A 17698-nucleotide genomic window follows, 5' to 3' on the forward strand; every position below is an offset into this window, starting at 1 on the left:
CATGGATCCATCCATGCTGTATCTAGCACTAGGGTTATTGTAGCTTAACTCCCACCAGAAACAGCTGTTTGATGTCTAGGGTATCTGTAAATACACACAAAAAAGTTGCTTCTACAGGGTTAGCAGCTTGGTTTTGGGGAGCAAATCCTAGGAAAGAAGGAGATGTGGCCTCTTCCAGATGGGCTGCCAGAATTCAGGAACCAATACTTGTCAGTTGCCTGGAGCATGCTATGCTGGGTGGACACTGACTTGGGCTGGTCTTGGAGAGGTGAGGAATGGGCTGAGTGTCATCTGTGTTTGGGAAAGGGAGCTTGAACAGGGGAATGCTGGCTCAGCATTAGGCTTTCCATGGCTGCCACTTCCACCTCTGGGGAAAGTAGGTTTCATTTTACTGTATATGAAAGATGTGTAGAAAATGTAAGTAACACAGATAAGCGTCTGGAGGATTGGATAATGTCTTCAGAGGTGTCAGAATAGATTTTCTGCATTTAAAATTGTGCTGTTTAGGTAATCTAGTAATTACATTAACACCTAGGGGATCTCTGTTATCCATTTTTTAGGAACAGTTATGCAGTTTAGTGGATAAGCATGTGGAATTCTCTGCAACCCTTTTCAAGATGTTGGTCTTTGGAAGAGAGAGTGGCTGCTTTGAAATTTCTGTAGTGGCTTTATTGAAGGAGAATTCCTAGTAAGAGATACTCTGCTTCTTTTTAGACACAAAGAGTCAAATCTCTGCATATAGTCTGTTTAGGATCATTTATTAAAGCAGTGGCCTCTTGGAAATAAGTAACCAGTCTTTGTGTCTGCATTGGTGAAAATAAGCTAAGAAAACTATATATGCATACTATATGTAAGATGATAGACATATAGAAGGTACAGATGATACATGTAATAGAGCCTAAAAAATAAAAGAAATTGTATTCAAGACCTGAAAATTAGGGGAAAAGTATATGCTAGTAAAAGAAAATGTCATAATTAAGTACAAACTTTGTTTTTTTTTTTGCAGAGGCAGCAGGATTGTGAGTTACACAATCAGCAACTGGAAAAATGCCTGAGCCTAATAATAACTTGTCTTTGCATGAAGATGTTATAAATGGTACTTCACACTTGAGTGAAGTGAAAAAGATGAAAAAGAATCTGTTGTAAAAAGAACAATGACTCTGATTGAGAAGAAAGGCTGTCACGACACCGTATACATGAACGCAGCTAAGATTTTTCAAGGCATTCATACTGAAAAGGCTAAGGATAGAATGCTGGTGCGATATGTGGGTGACTCAGCACCTCCTGTGCTGGCTTTTAAAGATGTGTATTCCCAGCGTCTGTCTTATGAACTGGCTTTCAATGCTCTAAAATGTAAGTACAAAACTTTTCCAAGAATTGCCAACAGAAACGATGCAGCAGAGAAAACAGCAGAACAATGTTTAGTTTCTGCCTGACAACATAGATCTTTTGTTAAAGATTTGTTGTTAAATCACAGGTTACTACTACTAGCCTACTCATGTCCCTCAAATATTTAAATATCTCCAAGTATCACTAACATGTTGTGAAACCAAAAATTGAAACTCTGTACCTTTTCATGGAAAAGAATTATATGTATTTGGAGTTGCTACTGTTTGTGATTGAATTTGCCCTTAATTTTCATGATGTTTAAACTTTCAGCTTCTTATTTAATGATTTATAATGTTTTCTTTTCCTTCCATAGAATTTTGCAGATTTCATAGCATAACTTGTCAATATTTTCTTTCTTTTTGCAGATCAAGATCTTCTTGAAGAAATGCTGTTAGATAGTTGTATCTACCCATGCCATTTGATAGTAAGTGAACATTTTTGTGAAGAAATATTTTTAATGTAATTAGAATATTTTTTGAGAATTCTGCAGAATTCTTCAAACCACTTGTTTTGAAGCCTCTGAGACTGAAATATTGCTGCTGTTGTTGTCTAAAGAATCCATCTCCAAGGTACTAGATACGTTGTTTGAGTTTCTTGTTGCACCTTACTGCTTCAAATGGAACAGCTCTGTGGAAAGGGACCTGGAGCTCCTGGTGGACAAGCACCTCAATATGTGTGAACAGTGTGCAGCTGCAGCAGGGAAAGCCAACAGGCTATATTAACAAGGGCACCAAAAGCAGAGATAAAGGAGTTGTTATCCCACTGTAACCAGTGCTTGTCAGGCCACACCTGGAATACCGTGTTCAGATTAGAACCCTGCTATATAAAAAGGATGTGGACAGGCTGGAGAGGGTCCACAGAAAGGCCACAAAGATGGTGAAAGGCCTGGGAAGCTGTATGAGGGTTTCATTTGGCCTTGAGGAAAGAAGCTTCAGGGGAGACCTTATCACTATGTTGCAGCATTTAAAGGAACCATTGGGTAATGGGTACAAGTTAATCCTGGGGAGATTCCAGTTGGACACAAGAGGAAAATTTTTCACAATCAGCTGTAGGAATAACCTCCCCAGGGAAGTGGGCTCCCCAATACTGGGAACTTTCAAGATTCAGCTGGACAAGGGGCTTGTCTAGAACCTGCTTTTGCCAAGAAGGGTTGGACCAGATGACCCTTGAGGTCCCTTCCAAGCTGGTATTCTGTGATTCTTCAAAGAAAGAAGGTAGGAGAGTGAACCATAATGCTACTGCAATGTGCTTTCATTCCCAGCTGTGTCCCCTTGTGAGTGGTGAAGAAAGTCATGTTCCCTTCCTGTTCCTGGGAGTTGGAAAGCACGGAGCGAACCCCATCAGACAAAAAAATGCATTGAACCCATGTTTCATTTCCTAGGCAATGTACTGAACACAAATATTGTACTGACAAAAACTGGTCCAGTTTACTCTCCCAATGTGCTTTCCTGCTTTGACATGAAAAGAAAGTCTAGAGCTAGCAGAGTAATCTGCTTCTATCTCTTCCAGTTTAGTCTTTGATGCCTTTGAAAATCACAAGATGTTATTTGTGGAGGTTGATGTGAGCAGGCAAATGATCTAACACACTTGATTTTTGGCTTTTTTTTTTGTAAGGAAGTAAGATAACAGTTTTTGGTAGTATTCCCTGAATAACTTGAGTTTCCTACCTAATTTCAGTCCTATTTTTGAGAGGGTAGGAATTTTTGTAGGCATAAGAACTGTAGGAATTTCATGAAAAGGGATAGACAAGAATAAGTAAAGTGCTGATAACTACTGTCCCTAACAGAGAAGATGCTCCGTGCTTTAAACATTTAGACATGAGAAGGAGATTTTACATATGTCCCAGTTGCAGAATGATTGTTATAGCCGAGCTTATCGGTTGTTACACACTGAACAGTCCCACAAGGGACAAATTGATAAGCAAAAGGCTTTTTTAAGCATAGCTACGCAAGGAATTGCTATAGGAGGAGAAAATAATTTCAAGGTTTAAATTCTGGTAATATTAAAAGCTATTATGATAGGGTATATTATCTGCATGTATGGAGAATGTTTTAATTTAGATAAGCTAAATGACTTTTAAATTGTATATTTGAGTTTTTAAAAGCCCTCGAATTTCAGTGTTCTAACTTTCCATAGGAATTATACTTAGAAATCAGAGCTTCATTGGAGTTTTTATTCTGCTGCTGACATGGGAGACTACTGTTTGATATGGAACTTGCGGCAGAAGTATGGCATGCTTTGTGTCACTTTATCAAGTTGTTTTTCTGTTACAGCCAGATGAATTAACCAGCTTGCTTGTTGTGATGCTTTATGACCTACAAGACCGAAAGTTTCAAGCACGAGAGATTTCTGATGAAGATGAACCTGTAGCAGACGTTCGGAAAATAGAGCATTATCTATACAGGTATAGATGCAATAACCTCTTTTTGTTGATATATATTAGCAAAAATACAGACTTGTATAACCAGTACCTTTGTTAAAATAATTATCACAGAGGTCTTTGATCTTAATTATTACAGAGGTCTCTTCAAATTTTGTAGGCTTTGTTTTTATTTTTAATGAGAACCTAGTTTGGAGAGAAACTTTCATGTTCCAATAGTTAAGAAAAATGTAGCTAACCGTCTTTCTGTTGTGGGTTACTTTGCTAGGATCGTATTTTGGAGTTGCTGAAATTCTTTTATACAATTTTAGAAAAGAAATTAAATACTCAGTAAACATTCATAACTATGTAAGAGTCTCAAGGTCATGGAATGGAATGGAGTAACATCTATCTGTTTAGTAAAACTTCTATTATGAAACTTTGTTCTAATTATCTATAATAATAAATATTTAACAAAAAAAGGATATATGTGAAATAAACATTTTAAGTAATGTTCTTCTTTTCTCAGTCTGTTGATAAACTCAGCAGACATTTGAACATAGTTGTGTTGCTGCTGAATTTAGAATAGCCCCAGAAGTTCATAAGTGCAAGGTATTTCTGGAGGGCAGGAAGTAATATACCTTGACATCTAAAGTAGCTCACCAGCAATTTGTATTTACTTTGAATTATCATCTATCAAGATTATTCATAAAGATTGTGGAAAGAAAAGACTGGGAATATTTCCTATGACATTTTCACATAATAATAATAATAGAACTGACTCCTGGTTGCCATCATCCTTGTGTTATTTCTGTACAGACTTAGAGGCCAGCTTTCATCAAATGCTCATTCTGCACATATATGTGTTTATATCTTCAAACATGCTAAAAAATTTGATGATCATATCCCATAGGTTACAGTTCCAAAACGTATTTGTGGGGTTTTTTTTCATAGTTGCCTGAGAAAACTGACATATTCACCTGTCATAATTCCAGTCTCATGCATTTAAGTAAAACAGTCTTAGCTATGTACTACTACCTTGCCTATAAAGTTGTCTGGGATAGAAAATGCCTCACTTGTATTTTCTGTAGCAGCTTGCAAAACGAGGCCTCGCTTTTGGTTTCTGAGCAAGATAGTAATATAATAGAAATGTTGCATGTTAATAGTTGATGTAAACTTGTATAAAACTTACTAAGCTTGTGAATATGTTTTTTTGTAGTTTTAAGACTAAACTGGCAGCTGCACTGGCAAGGTATCGCATCAAACATGATGCTCCTTCAATTGAATATGTTCTACCAGAAACCATACGGAAGCAGCACCAAAGGGCTTCTGCTCTACCATTGTGTGTTTGGATAAACACATTTAAAATTAGGTAAGGTCCTTTAGGTATCTTCTAATATTGATGTTTTTACATAGGAAATGATATAGTTTGCTACACACTTGTTCTAGAATTTCCAGGTTATATTATTACCAGTAATTTAAGTTTCTTACATTTAGATTCTGCTTGGTCCACTGACATTGCATTATGTTTCTTTGTAGTTTCTATACAGTGCAGTAGTGGTATTCATGAACTGTAAAAAAGTTGTGAAACAGTTTTTCTTACTATTCTGTTGCTTGTGTGGGTCTTTCACTAATAAAATTAGAGAATAAAGTTAGAAAATACTATATGGGTGAGTAAACTCTGCGATGAAAAATAGAGAAAACTTCTTTAAAAGTGTGTTACTGTAAGCAATAATCTTGGCTAAGGGTGTTAAGACAGATACAAAACAAAATGTAGACTTGAAATAAAAAATACCCTTTAATAATCCGTATATTCAGTGGTTTACTGTAAATGTAACTATATATGTTTCCAGTTCTGGAATGGTTTAGTGTGAGGTGTCCCTGCCCATGGCAGGGGGGTTGGAACTAGATGATCTTAATGTCCTTTCCAACCCTAACTATTCTATGATTCTGTAGTAACTAATACATGAACCATACCAGGTTATCCTGTTACCAGTTCTGTTAGACAGGTAATCCATAGATATGGTTTTCAAGAACTTTGTTTTCATACTCTTGTCTTGGACCAATGTTCTGTGCTTAGGTTATAGGCTCTTCAAGATAGAAAATGTGTCTTACTCTGGTTGTGATTTTGCAGCACTTAAATAAGACTGAACTAAAAGCTACTGTGTTAAATCTACATTTAATATACCATACAAGCTTGTGGTACTGTCTGAAACTGCATTTCAGCAAACACGTTTTGTTGTATATGCGTTTAAATCTTTATGATATTTGAATTGCAAACCTCATCATTTTTGCCTTCATTACATTTACACAAGGATTATTTCAGTTATCAGCCATTAAATTCATTGGCAAGCTGGGCTAAATTGAAAAAAGAACTTAAGTATTCCAGCATAAATTTGCCACAGTGTCTCCTGAGCAATGGACATATGTTTCGATGCTTTGAATCATCCTCTAGGAGCACATACCTCTTTCTTAACTTATCATCAGACTTATTAACTTAGTGGTTTCAAACCAGTATTTATATGCTTAAAAAAGAGTAAATTCCCCTCTTGTATTAGGCAGTATTGCAATTATGTATATATATGTATACACACATACACTAGAAAAATACAAGGCAAAAATCCATGTAATCAGTGTGAACTGTATTCCTTAAATAACTCTTGTATATTTAATGGTCAGAGTTGTATGTTAACAGCCCTGAAGATGTTTTCAGAGATTTGAAGGAGAAGGGATTTGCAAAAGTTGAGTCTGTGTCAGACTTGGACCATTACACGTATGGTGTGGACCAGCATTGCGGTGATGTGTTGGTTTTTCCTTCCTCTCTTAGAGAAGAACTGCTTAATTTAGATCTTTTTGCAGATAGCAAACTTTTACTGCAGGTGAGTTAATGTCACCCTTGAATCATAGGATCTGCAAACTAAGGTTTTAAATTAGGTTATGTATTGTGTGTCTGTCCTATTACAGGTAGCAACATATTCATGAGGTTTTAGAAGCTTTTTATAATTGGGAGGTTAGAAACTGTTTCATTTACTAAATTTAGCATGGAAATGTTAATGCTTATAATTGACAGCTACATTTAAGTTAGTGGAATGTTTTAAATTTAACCTTAAAAAATAAACATCAAAAGTTGTCAAAGAGGGAGTCTCACCATTGAAAATGCGAGCAAATTTTCCGTGTAACTCTGTGTGCATTACCCCAGTTAGCATTGGTATGCCAATATTCTTTCTTCCTCTTCAATTGCTTATTTGTGATGGAATGATGACACCTCTTTGTATTTTGTGCAGCATGATTCCTAAACCTCCATAAGTCCCATTGGTCTTTTCCCTGACTTGCCATTAGACTGCAGGCGAGACAGGTCAGAGGTTCCTGTTGTAGAGTAGTGGCTTCGAATAGCAGTGCAACAACACGCAATGACAAATAATCTGAAGTGTCTTGATGATTCTTGATTACCTAGCAAAAACATTTCAAAGGGCATTTTCGCTTGAGGCTTAGCATTTTCTGGAAATTCTAGCTTCAAAATATATTACCTAACTTTCAAAGTAATTCAGTATTCTGTTTCAGTATGTATATTTTGAATAGAAGATATACATACAGGAAAGAACTATATATGAGAGGCCCATAGGTCACAGGAACAAATTCTGAGTATTACTATTTAAGAATATTCAAAGTGAGGTGAGTAGAATGGTATTTGAATGCTGTAAGTGGATACTTAGACATGGATGTGAATGTAAAGGTTTAGTGCTTCCCCCTCCTCCCTTATCATCAGTGTTTGCCATGTTTGGTGCTAAACATATCTTCATTCTTTGACTTTTCATCACCTGTAGTATGACATCATTTACTCTTGTTGAGGTCCCTGTGCTTTCTGAATTCAAATCTGCCTCGATGTTGTTCAGATTTCAGTAAAATCTTGGTCTTTGATCTGTAAAGGCTTCATTTCTCCCATAATTATCGTCAAGAGCTATGTGAATAGTTTTGTATTTCTCTCTAAAGCTTCCTTTGAGGATGAGTTCTGCATAATGTGGTCTGTGTCTCTTTTGGAGCTGGCTCTTGCCAGGAGTTCCTCCTTACGGGGATGATACATTCTTTTCGCCTAGAGGTAGTATGCTTTTGTATGCATTAGTTAGAATTAGATTATTTAAATTTAGCGCATGACTTTATAAGAAGTTTGGGTTTATACTTAATTTAATTCTATATTAGCAGCTATCCCTGATTAGTTTTTCCCCTGCCTTCTTTCCCATTTTTTCCCTTCTTTCCCATGAAAACAATTATATACTTTCCTAATCTGGAAAAGAAGGTTGGCATTCAGAGGAACCAAATTAATTGATGATACTTGATTTTTGTATCATTATATTCCAGGATAAGTCTCGCAGCCTTGCTGTACATGCTGCACAGGCACAGCTGAATTCAGGTGATGACATTATAGTGGCTCATGTAGACTCCCATCTGACCATTGCCCATTTGTCAGTGCTGACAAATCACAGCATGTCCACAATTTTTGTTTGTGGTGTGAAATCTTCAGAAAAAGAAGCAGAACTGAGAAACTTTTTCAGCCACATGGAATGTACAAGTAGGTTTTAAAACAGTTGGCATACAGAAAGTATTTTACTATAGACATTTGTGATGCATATAAATATGGCGTAATGGTGGCAGAATTCGGAGATCCCTTGTTTAAGGATTTGGGGAGGGCAGTAAGAATTTATTTTTTGTCACAAGGTGAACTGACAGCTCTTCAGCTACAATTAAGTTAACCAAAGGTTGCAGATTAATCCTGTCATAGGCTCCTGAAATATCAGGGTGAATTTTCCATAAAAGTAGTTACTGTATAGCAGTTGGTGTAGGTGGTAGCTGGGAACTTTCGGGTCCATTTATTTGGTGTCTTGGCTGTTGCTTTCAGTCTGATATCCACCTGTTTGAGAGTGTTAATCCAAAACACATGAACTTGTCCAGGTTACCTGGAGGATACAATCAGAACAAAACGCAGCCAGATTCTGGAATCTCATTAGCAGTCTTTTAAGTGGAAGATGCTAAGGTGGAGCTAGTCCTTCCATCTGTCTGAAATCAGTGGGGTATAATTTGCAGGATCTGGGTCTAGCAGCCTCTAGCTCTATGGAAGCCTATGTAACACCACAGTCTGCTCACCTTTTGTTGCATTAAGAATAGGCAGCCTTGCTTGCATGTAGAACTGTAGAGTTTTTCCTTTCTTTCAGATATTCAGTTGTTACATGAAGACTTCACTGAGATTGGACCAATAGACCAAAAACTTCAAAAGGCAAAAGTTATTTTGCTGCTACCGCAGTGCTCTGGATTGGGTGCTGGTGACCCAATAGACTTTATTTTAAATGAGCATGGAGGTAACTTTTGATACAATAGCTAGCTCATGCTTTCTGGTAGCAATAGTATTCAAGTATTGTGGTCTGGACATCATAGCTGCCTCAGTAGATTATATCATGTTACAAAAAAACCCCCCTGTCTTTATTTAAATTACTATAAGACATACACATTAAATAACTTGGATAATTCTGTGTGTCTGCTTCAAGCTGATGATATGAAGTTTGAGGGTTATTCTGGGGATCAGAGTGTACATAGCCTTTCTTTTAAAGTAAAAAGACTGTAGGCAGAAAACTTATTTCAAGATACCAATGTGCGTATGATTTTCCGTTGACTACATTCCTTTATTGACTGTTTGTATAAGTCTATTCACTGTATAATTTTCATCAAATAGAAGCAAGAGGCACTAGTGATTACAGGTAAACGGGGAAGGAGGAATCGCTTAGGCACTCCTTGGGATTGTTAATTTGTAATAACTGCCTTTCCACTGCACCAGGAATAACCAGGTCTGTCATCAAAGCATTTTTTGCAAACAGCTGAATTTAAGACACTAGTACAAGTTGCAATAATAAATTTACAACTCTTTGCATTTAGATGCAGAATTACTAAAAGACCTTTTCCGGGGAACTGTAGCCAAGGATAAACTCAGTGTTCTTGCTGAAAGGCAGCTTAATGAGTTGATTCATGCAATGAAATGTAAGTGTGCCAGCTCTCCAATTTCTGGGAAGACCTTGTACTATCAATTCCATTGTGCTATCACCAGTTTTTCTATAGGTAAAAATACACTGATAACTCTATTAGTTAACAGTAAGTCTGTAACTAAAACCCCTAAATGGTGATCTCCTCAAGTTTCTGTGACCTAGTGTTCACCAGCCATTAGTATAGAAATCTTTAGCATTGTGCAGAGAACCAGCTTACTGGCTTGGTCATACTCTGCTTTGGAAAAGTTGTAAGGGTAGCCTGACTCCCTGCATGCATGCTGCCACTTTCTTTTCCCCTCCTTTGGTAGCTGTGTGAAAAACCTGGATGGTGCTTAGAATTTGTGCTGAAATCTGCAAATATTTGGAAAGATTTTTATAATTAAAACCCACTAGAAACTGAATATTGATGGGTGCGCGAGGATGTATTTTATGGGTAGAAGTGACATACAAGCATAAATTGTTGTGTTGCTTTCAGTTCTCACTAAACCACCGTGTGTATGGAGAATTTGAACTGTAGAAAGATCTTGTTTGTTTTGTAGTTAAGGAAGTACAAGCTATTGTTTACTGCACTTGTTCAACTTACCCGGAAGAAAATGAAAGAGTAGTGAAGAAAGCACTGGAATCTGGAGTGGAAGGAGATGAAGTACAACCATATAGGTACAGAATGAGTTCTGTCTGTGGAAAATTGCAGTATCACTTTAAATTGTAGCATAATTCGTATCCTAGACTTAACTGTTGCATAAGATTAACATGTAAAATAGGTTTTTGCTGCCTCTTATTCCATTCCTTTTGATGTTATGTGTGTACTGAAGTAGCATCCTTTTGACTTTTTCATGTAATCTATTTGTTCACCTGAAATCAAGATGGGAGAAAAGCGTCACTAGTTGGAAATAACGTTGTGGTGAGCTTCTGCCAAAGCTATTGCTTTGTCCTATCAGTATTCAGAGTATGAAGGTAGTTAAAGGTAAAATGGAGACTAGAAGTTGGGGGACTTGCTAGCATGTTCTCAGCTTCTGACCCTGAATGATCAGTTTCAAAGGAAAAAGAAACTAAAACGTACAATTTGAGAATAACATAGAAAAAGAAGAACTTCTGCTGTAGGAATGTTCATCCTTGTATTTAGACAAAATATTTTTTTTGTGGGGTAGAGGGACTGACACACAACTGGTTACAGTAAGAGAACATCCTGTGCGACCATAACAAATAGTAATATATATGAAAAAATGTAATGTATACTTCATATGGAGTTAAAACCTGAGAGCTCCTACCCATCAGATGGAGCAGTTGTTAAGACTTGTGGATACAGCCTGGATTTTCCTTTCAATCATAGCAGATAAACACAAAACACTGTCACAAGGTACTTTCTTGTACATAGAGATAATAGTTGCTTACAGCATGCAGGTTAAAAGAGTTTTATGTTGCTAAAAGCACAGGAGAACAATATTATATATTTAGATTTTCTATTATCTTAGCTGATGTTAATGACCTGGCTATTGTAGGGAAAGCTTCTGTGGTTCAAGGTATCATTAAATGCAGTTACATTTCACATGATTAAAATGGTAAATGTTAGCTATGGCCAGTCCAAAGAATTTTAAGAAGAGATATGTTATGTGTGATGTTAAGATACAGTACAACAGAATGCATCTTTCTTGCAAATCACTGATGGGAAAGAGTAGCGTGTTTGAATTTTTATGCCAAATGGATGAAATCAGGGTATGTCTTGCCAATGATGCTACACTGCCCCAAGAGGATTTATGGATTCTTGCTGTAAACTCTATTTGCCTTTGGAATTTGAAAACTTGTCAAGTCTGTCATGTCTTTATCTATATACAGCTACTATTTTATGGGAAAAACTAGGGTGACCTTGGAACAGAATGGTCTCTGAATTATTTGAATGCAAATAACACATAAATTCATGCTAAATGTAACAATGTGTATAAAAAAATAGGATTTTTTTTTCTGGAGTTTTAATTTTTTTCAGAAAAATTCCCCCATGTCTAAAGACCTCACCTGCCCAAAAAGGACAAACCAAAATCTAGCCCATGTTTTGAAGAAACAGCATGAAACTTGTCAAACCACCAGATGCTACTTTTACCTTCAAATACAAGACATTCTCAGATGGTGAGAAAGGGAGAAAAAAGCTACAGTAGGATTCTTGCAGACCTCAGCAGATTTGTGGCTGAAGACTCACTGACCTTCATAAATAACAGTTCCAGATTTGGTTCCTCCTCCACTGCCCTGCACGTAGCTTGGGTGTTCTAATGAGTAATTCTTGTTACAATAAAGCTTCTGGTAACCAGCATAAACAGAGTAGTAACAGAACGCCATAAATAAAATATATCGTGATTATGCTTAAGATGAAAGCTCAAGCTGTTTAAGATGCATGTACTGCTTATGACAGTTCCCTGTACACCTTCCTTGGAATTAATTAGATAAATTATTTGACTAAAAGCATGCAGGATAGAATGAAAAACTCAGTTGCAGAATTATGAACCCCTGTGTTAACAGTAGTGGCTTTGAGAGGCAAGTTATACTAATAAAACATCCTGTGTAGTCATCACAAAGCTACTCAATACCAATTTTCCAAGAAAAAGAAGATCTTTTGGGAAACTCTTACACCAGTGGTGCTTGTTATGTCTTTTGGAATTACTCTGCTGAGTGATGAACAAAGTGGTGTCGAACAAAACAAGGCTGTGCTGGAGCGGGGTCATACAGTTGGCCTTCAGGGTGTGAAATTGCAAAGGTAATTTCAGATGTACCCCCTGTCTAAGCTGAGCTTACCTTAAGGATGTGGCAAGCAATTTATAGCAAAGGCCTTACCTTATGTAAAGGTACACACTGCGAACATGTGCAGAGGAGAATCTAAATCATTCATGCGTTTCCCTTTGGCCTGTCCAATTTTTGCGTAAATTTTCATGGTTAGACCATCCGCTAAGGGGATTCCTGGTAAAAGTAACCTGTTTATGTCAATCAGAGTAAAGATTATCACTTTCTTGCATTGAATCACCTGATCTAAAAGCAAAAATCTCCTGTGTGTCCATGGACAGAGAGTTTTATTTAGTAATGCAAGAAGGGTATGAGCCTTGTAGTGTGTTTTATCAAGTTCTGAGGGACATAAGCGAGATCAGGTTATGGTGAAAACTTGAGAACAGTTTTGAAGACTTCCCCTTAGAAATGGACAAGCCAGATGAGTCAGGGTATTGCTTACAAACACTGAATGTGTTTCTCTGAAACCACCTTTGAATAAAGCTCTGTCTGAAGAGGATCAATGGAGCACTGTGGGGCTGTATCTTACAGTCCTCAGCAGTGCAAAGAGGAAGAGGCAGTAATTGAAGCAGGGCATTTTGATAGCATTTTTCTGTACTGAAACAGCTTAGTACTAGTTTAGCTGCTTTACAGGCCAGGTCCTTGAGGCCTGTTTGTAACAAGTAGGGACTACTGGAATACAGGGGAAACATGAGAGAAAGCTAATGCTTCCTTCCTTCCTCACAGATGCACTGCAAAACTCAATTATTAAAAATAGGCAAGTTTTCCTCAGCTAAGATTTTTAGCTTAGGTAGATAGTTCTGATAAGCATGTAGTTAATTCAGAGTTAACACCTCTACAGTTTCTTGTGTACTGCTTAGTGTTTTCAGAGCATTTCCCAACTACATGGACAACTTGATAATTCAGTAATTGCAGACCTGAGAAAGAACAAGCTTGTTAATTATGTTTGTACATATTTATTTTCTGGTGGTTAATACTTAGTTATGGGAAAAAGTTAAATGGGAATTATTGGAAAACCTGGGGAAAAAAAAACAGTTCTAAAAAGATTCATTCTCATGTCTGTCTTGAATTGCAGTTTTTAAAAGTGAAGATAGGCTGCACAAGACTGTTACTGAAACACGTAATTTGGAAAATTAGTTTTACTATATCTTGTTTATTTCCTTTTATAGCTTTCAATATTATTTTATGGTCATTTGTTTATTTTTTACAGGCTTATTCCTCCTGATTTTGGTACTTGCTCTGATTCAAATGCTTCCACTGAAACGTTTTTCAAAACAGAGCCATCAGAAATCTCCAGCGGCTGTTTTCTGGCTGTTCTGGCAAGAGAGGTAAGCTAAGAAAATTACCACCTAAAGACTTCACAGAAATAAAAGAACAGTGCCATTTTCCACAAATGAATATATGAAATCGAACATAAATAAATCCTGGCTGTTCTCTAGTTGTCTTAAGAACGAAGAATAGGCAAGCAGTTGAAATGTGCCCACCTCTATAGTTTTATGCTGAGCACAGCTTTCCAATATGTGCCTTTTCCTTTGGAGCTGTTCATGCAGTCTCCTAATCAGCACTAGGAATACCTAGAGGAAATGTATGGATGCTGTTACACCTTGCAACGAAATAACCAGCTGGATTAGACTCATAATAAATGGTATCTAGCAAAGTATCTGTATGGGTCACCAAGCTCTTCCAGTATCCAAGCAGTGACACTGTAGGGATAAAGACTTCATTATAATTTGAATAACATAGGTATGAATATGTTTCCTTCCAAAATTGAGGCATATGCAAATCTGGCTGGAAAGGCAGGGGGCTTTTGCTGAGTATATTTAAAAGTCTTGGCATGTTTCCTGAGAATAGGCCTTAAAGGGCTAGTCTGCATCTCCAAGCATCATCATCTTCCTCTGGTGTCTGAGAAAAGCAGGACTTTTTTTACTGAAAGAGGAAGGGGTGGTAATTAAATTTCATTGAATATTAAAGATATGAGACCCTATTTAGTTATTTGTACCAGTTCCTGTCATGCTGCAATTACAGTGCTTGAAAGAAGCATGTGTCTTGGGGGAAATTAGAAGATTTTATTAAGAGAATCAGACATGAAAAGCCTTTCAAGTTATCTATTACTCACCTCTTTCTTTTCAATGAAAAATACTTTTTTGAACCTGGCTGAGCTACAGAGTTTTAGTTAATCATGCTATGTACCTCCGTCTATCAGACTGCCTCCCTCCAGATAAACACTTTTGTTTCAGGTAGCTAATTTGAGTAGGTTTTTAGTCAAATTCTAGTGCACAGAAGCAATTGCTCCTATGGACAATTTTTAGGTGATTCTGGAAATGAACATTTTCTGCAAAGCAGAAAACATGTACTTAGAATTTAAACTGAAATTTCTGGTTTACAGTAACCCTCTTCTTGGCTAGTTGTAAATAGTTTCTTCCCTGTTGCTTCTCTTTAGATACTTGGATGTTGATTTGGTTCCTAGTTAAACTAATTTAAGAGTTCCTTGCTTTTGTATTATGTGCAAGGATTTTCATTATCATGAAAATGATTCATGTTTAATATTATTGGTAATATTTCTGTATTTCAGTAACTCATTCTGATACACATTTAATGTACATGCATGTTCTTACAGACACGTCACAGACGAGGTCAGTGTGGGAGACATGTAGTACAAAGTCCAGAATTCAGTTTCGCCTCTTCAGGCCTGTAAAGGGCAGGGTCTCTGAAAAGCAACTGCTCAGACCTCTCTTTACACAACAGTCACGTTCTTAATTTCCTGAGTAAATATGCTGGTTAGCATTCATCAGGTGTGTCATCCTGCTAGGTTTCTCATGGAGTTTGCAGCTCTGTGTTGTGGCTTAGGTTGTTTCCTTTGAATTTTGCAGAAAGATTCTTCTGAAAATCTGTCTGCTGAAGACATTTTGGGTCAGGCAGCAGCAAAAGAACTACTAGGTGACATTCTTGTAGAAAAACCAAAGAAAGGAAAAAAAAAGCAGAAAGTAACACAACTTACACGTAATATTGCTGCTGGTGGTGTAGAGCTGAAGATTGCAGAGCTCCTTCATGGTCAAACTGTATCTAATATTAAGGCTGAAGTTGCTATGTCTAAAGCAGTCAGTAATATACAACAGAAGAGTGTGAGCCAAACAAAAAATGGTGTTCAGCTGAAGAAACCCATGCACCCCCTTTCAGCCAGAGCTCTGCCTAAAGTGCTGAAGAACACACATCCATTGTCACCTGTGGGCAAGGCCTATGGCAGGCAGATGCCTGCTAGAAAGGCACGTGCAGAACACAAGCAGGTTGTACTGAAGCCTGCAAAAATCATGTTTCCTCCAGTGGCAATGCCAGACCTAAGTTCACAAGGAAACAGAGCCAGGATATCGACTCATCACTGCTTCCACTGCTGCAGTGGGGCAAAGGGTTTCCATGGCAGAGTACTTCTACCACCTCCATGTAAAACAGTCATGCCAGCTGTGCTTCATCCTCGACCATGGATGTAGGAATCTTCATACATTGCCCTGCCTTTATACAGAAGGTAAAGATTCCTGTATGTATTAATCAATACACTTAGATTACAGGATACCTTTATGCAGGATAATCTTGCTGTGGGAAGGATATATATTATGGGATATTAGCACAGATATATCCATGTTTAAAACCAGTAATTACACTTAAAAGTGAATTTAACTCAGCTGTGTAAGGCTGATAGACTGTTGGGGGGTGTAAGGTCAAAAAACCTAGAGCTTCTTGCTATACACTTTAAAGTAGCAAGTCAAAACATACACACTCCCCTCAGCTGCACAGGTCTGTAGGAATACTCAATTTCAAATTGATTTTTTAAAGTAAGACTATTTTTTAAGTGACTATTTCTCATTACAAGTACTAGATACCATTTAGACTCTGACACACCGAAATGAAGCCTTGCATAGTGAGCCAGTTAGCTCAGCTTTAGTTCTAAAATTAGATGGGAACTTTGGTACAGGCAACTGGCTGAGTGCACTAAAGCCCATGCACAGGTCTTCAACTGCTTACTCCCTTGGTGTCTACTCAGCTGTGCCCCAAAATCCTAACACTGAAAACTGGATAAAATATTCTCATGCTAAAAATATGGAATAATCATAATGTCATGTCAGACTATGTCATGGCTCATAACTGCTTTTCACAACTTAAGACAAGCATCTCTCAGTTGGAAAGCGCTGCTACTGTCCAAGGAAGTTATTTTTGAAAGTGTTCCTGCAAGCCAGCTGAGTAATGACAACACAGAGGGGCTTGTCTCTGGAAAGAGCTGTGAGCTGCTAACCTGCTCCCTGTTGCTAGCAAATATAAAATATACCTGTAAAGTATTCACAATTGTCTTGTAATCTGAGCAGAGGATAAAAGGGACACTCAGATATACTTTTAATTATAGCACAATTTCCTATTAAACAAGGACAGCATAAAGAAGGAAAATGACAATCAATGATGGAATGACAGTAAGCAGAACCTCAGGAATTGTATTTAGAAGTGTAGAAGTGAAACAAAGACAGCAGAGCAATACAGAAGGGCAGAAGTTGCTGTGGTCCAGAAGAGAAATTTTCCTCTAGGCAATCATTTAAGATAGTTGGCAGAAGTGCTGCCAGTAGTGTCAGCACTGTGGAATGGAATCTTAACTGATGTGACATACGAGGCTCGATTTATGCCCATCCACAGAAAACATTTTAACATCTCTGTTTTTCTCCCTCACCCACACCAGTCAATGTAGCTGGATCAGCTCTACCTTCAGAGGAAAGGATGTGAATGATACTACACTGGCAGTGTAACAGCTGCCTCTGGCTTCTCAGATGCATACCCTTGCATTGCTGAATCACTGAAAATTTCTTATAGCATTTTAATTGGAGCCACCTGTCCTATTCAGAAGCGTCCATCACCTGCTTCATATCTCTGTGAGTGTACCTGTGCTCCTTACCTGTTACAATAAAAGGAAGAACCCTGCTCTTGTTTCCAACCAACCCAACCATCTTTATTTTTTCAATATGGTTGTTAAATACTTAAAATATACTTAAGAGATTCTGCACTTAGAGCACAAAACTATCTGAGAATCAAAATCTGTAAAATTCATTATCAAAAAGAATTAAAATTACTCATAAAAGAACATACATGTGTCTGATGACAAAATTTCTTGGCTACTTAC

General features: G+C 37.4%; 1 protein-coding gene across 1 annotated transcript; it reads left to right on the forward strand.

Moving 5' to 3' along the window:
- Window positions 1–1047: 1047 nt before the first annotated feature.
- NSUN7 (NOP2/Sun RNA methyltransferase family member 7) lies at window positions 1048–17661 on the forward strand. Its single transcript, XM_005149112.4, is given in 13 exon segments — window positions 1048–1120; window positions 1123–1353; window positions 1755–1813; window positions 3663–3793; window positions 4968–5120; window positions 6444–6627; window positions 8105–8315; window positions 8956–9099; window positions 9671–9772; window positions 10317–10434; window positions 13754–13871; window positions 15414–16063; window positions 17261–17661. Coding segments are annotated over 12 exon segments (2139 nt in total). The 3' UTR covers window positions 16029–16063; window positions 17261–17661.
- The last annotated feature ends 37 nt before the right edge of the window (window positions 17662–17698 follow it).

Source organism: Melopsittacus undulatus, chromosome 7 (genome assembly GCF_012275295.1).
Source record: "Melopsittacus undulatus isolate bMelUnd1 chromosome 7, bMelUnd1.mat.Z, whole genome shotgun sequence".
Taxonomy (NCBI): domain Eukaryota; kingdom Metazoa; phylum Chordata; class Aves; order Psittaciformes; family Psittaculidae; genus Melopsittacus; species Melopsittacus undulatus.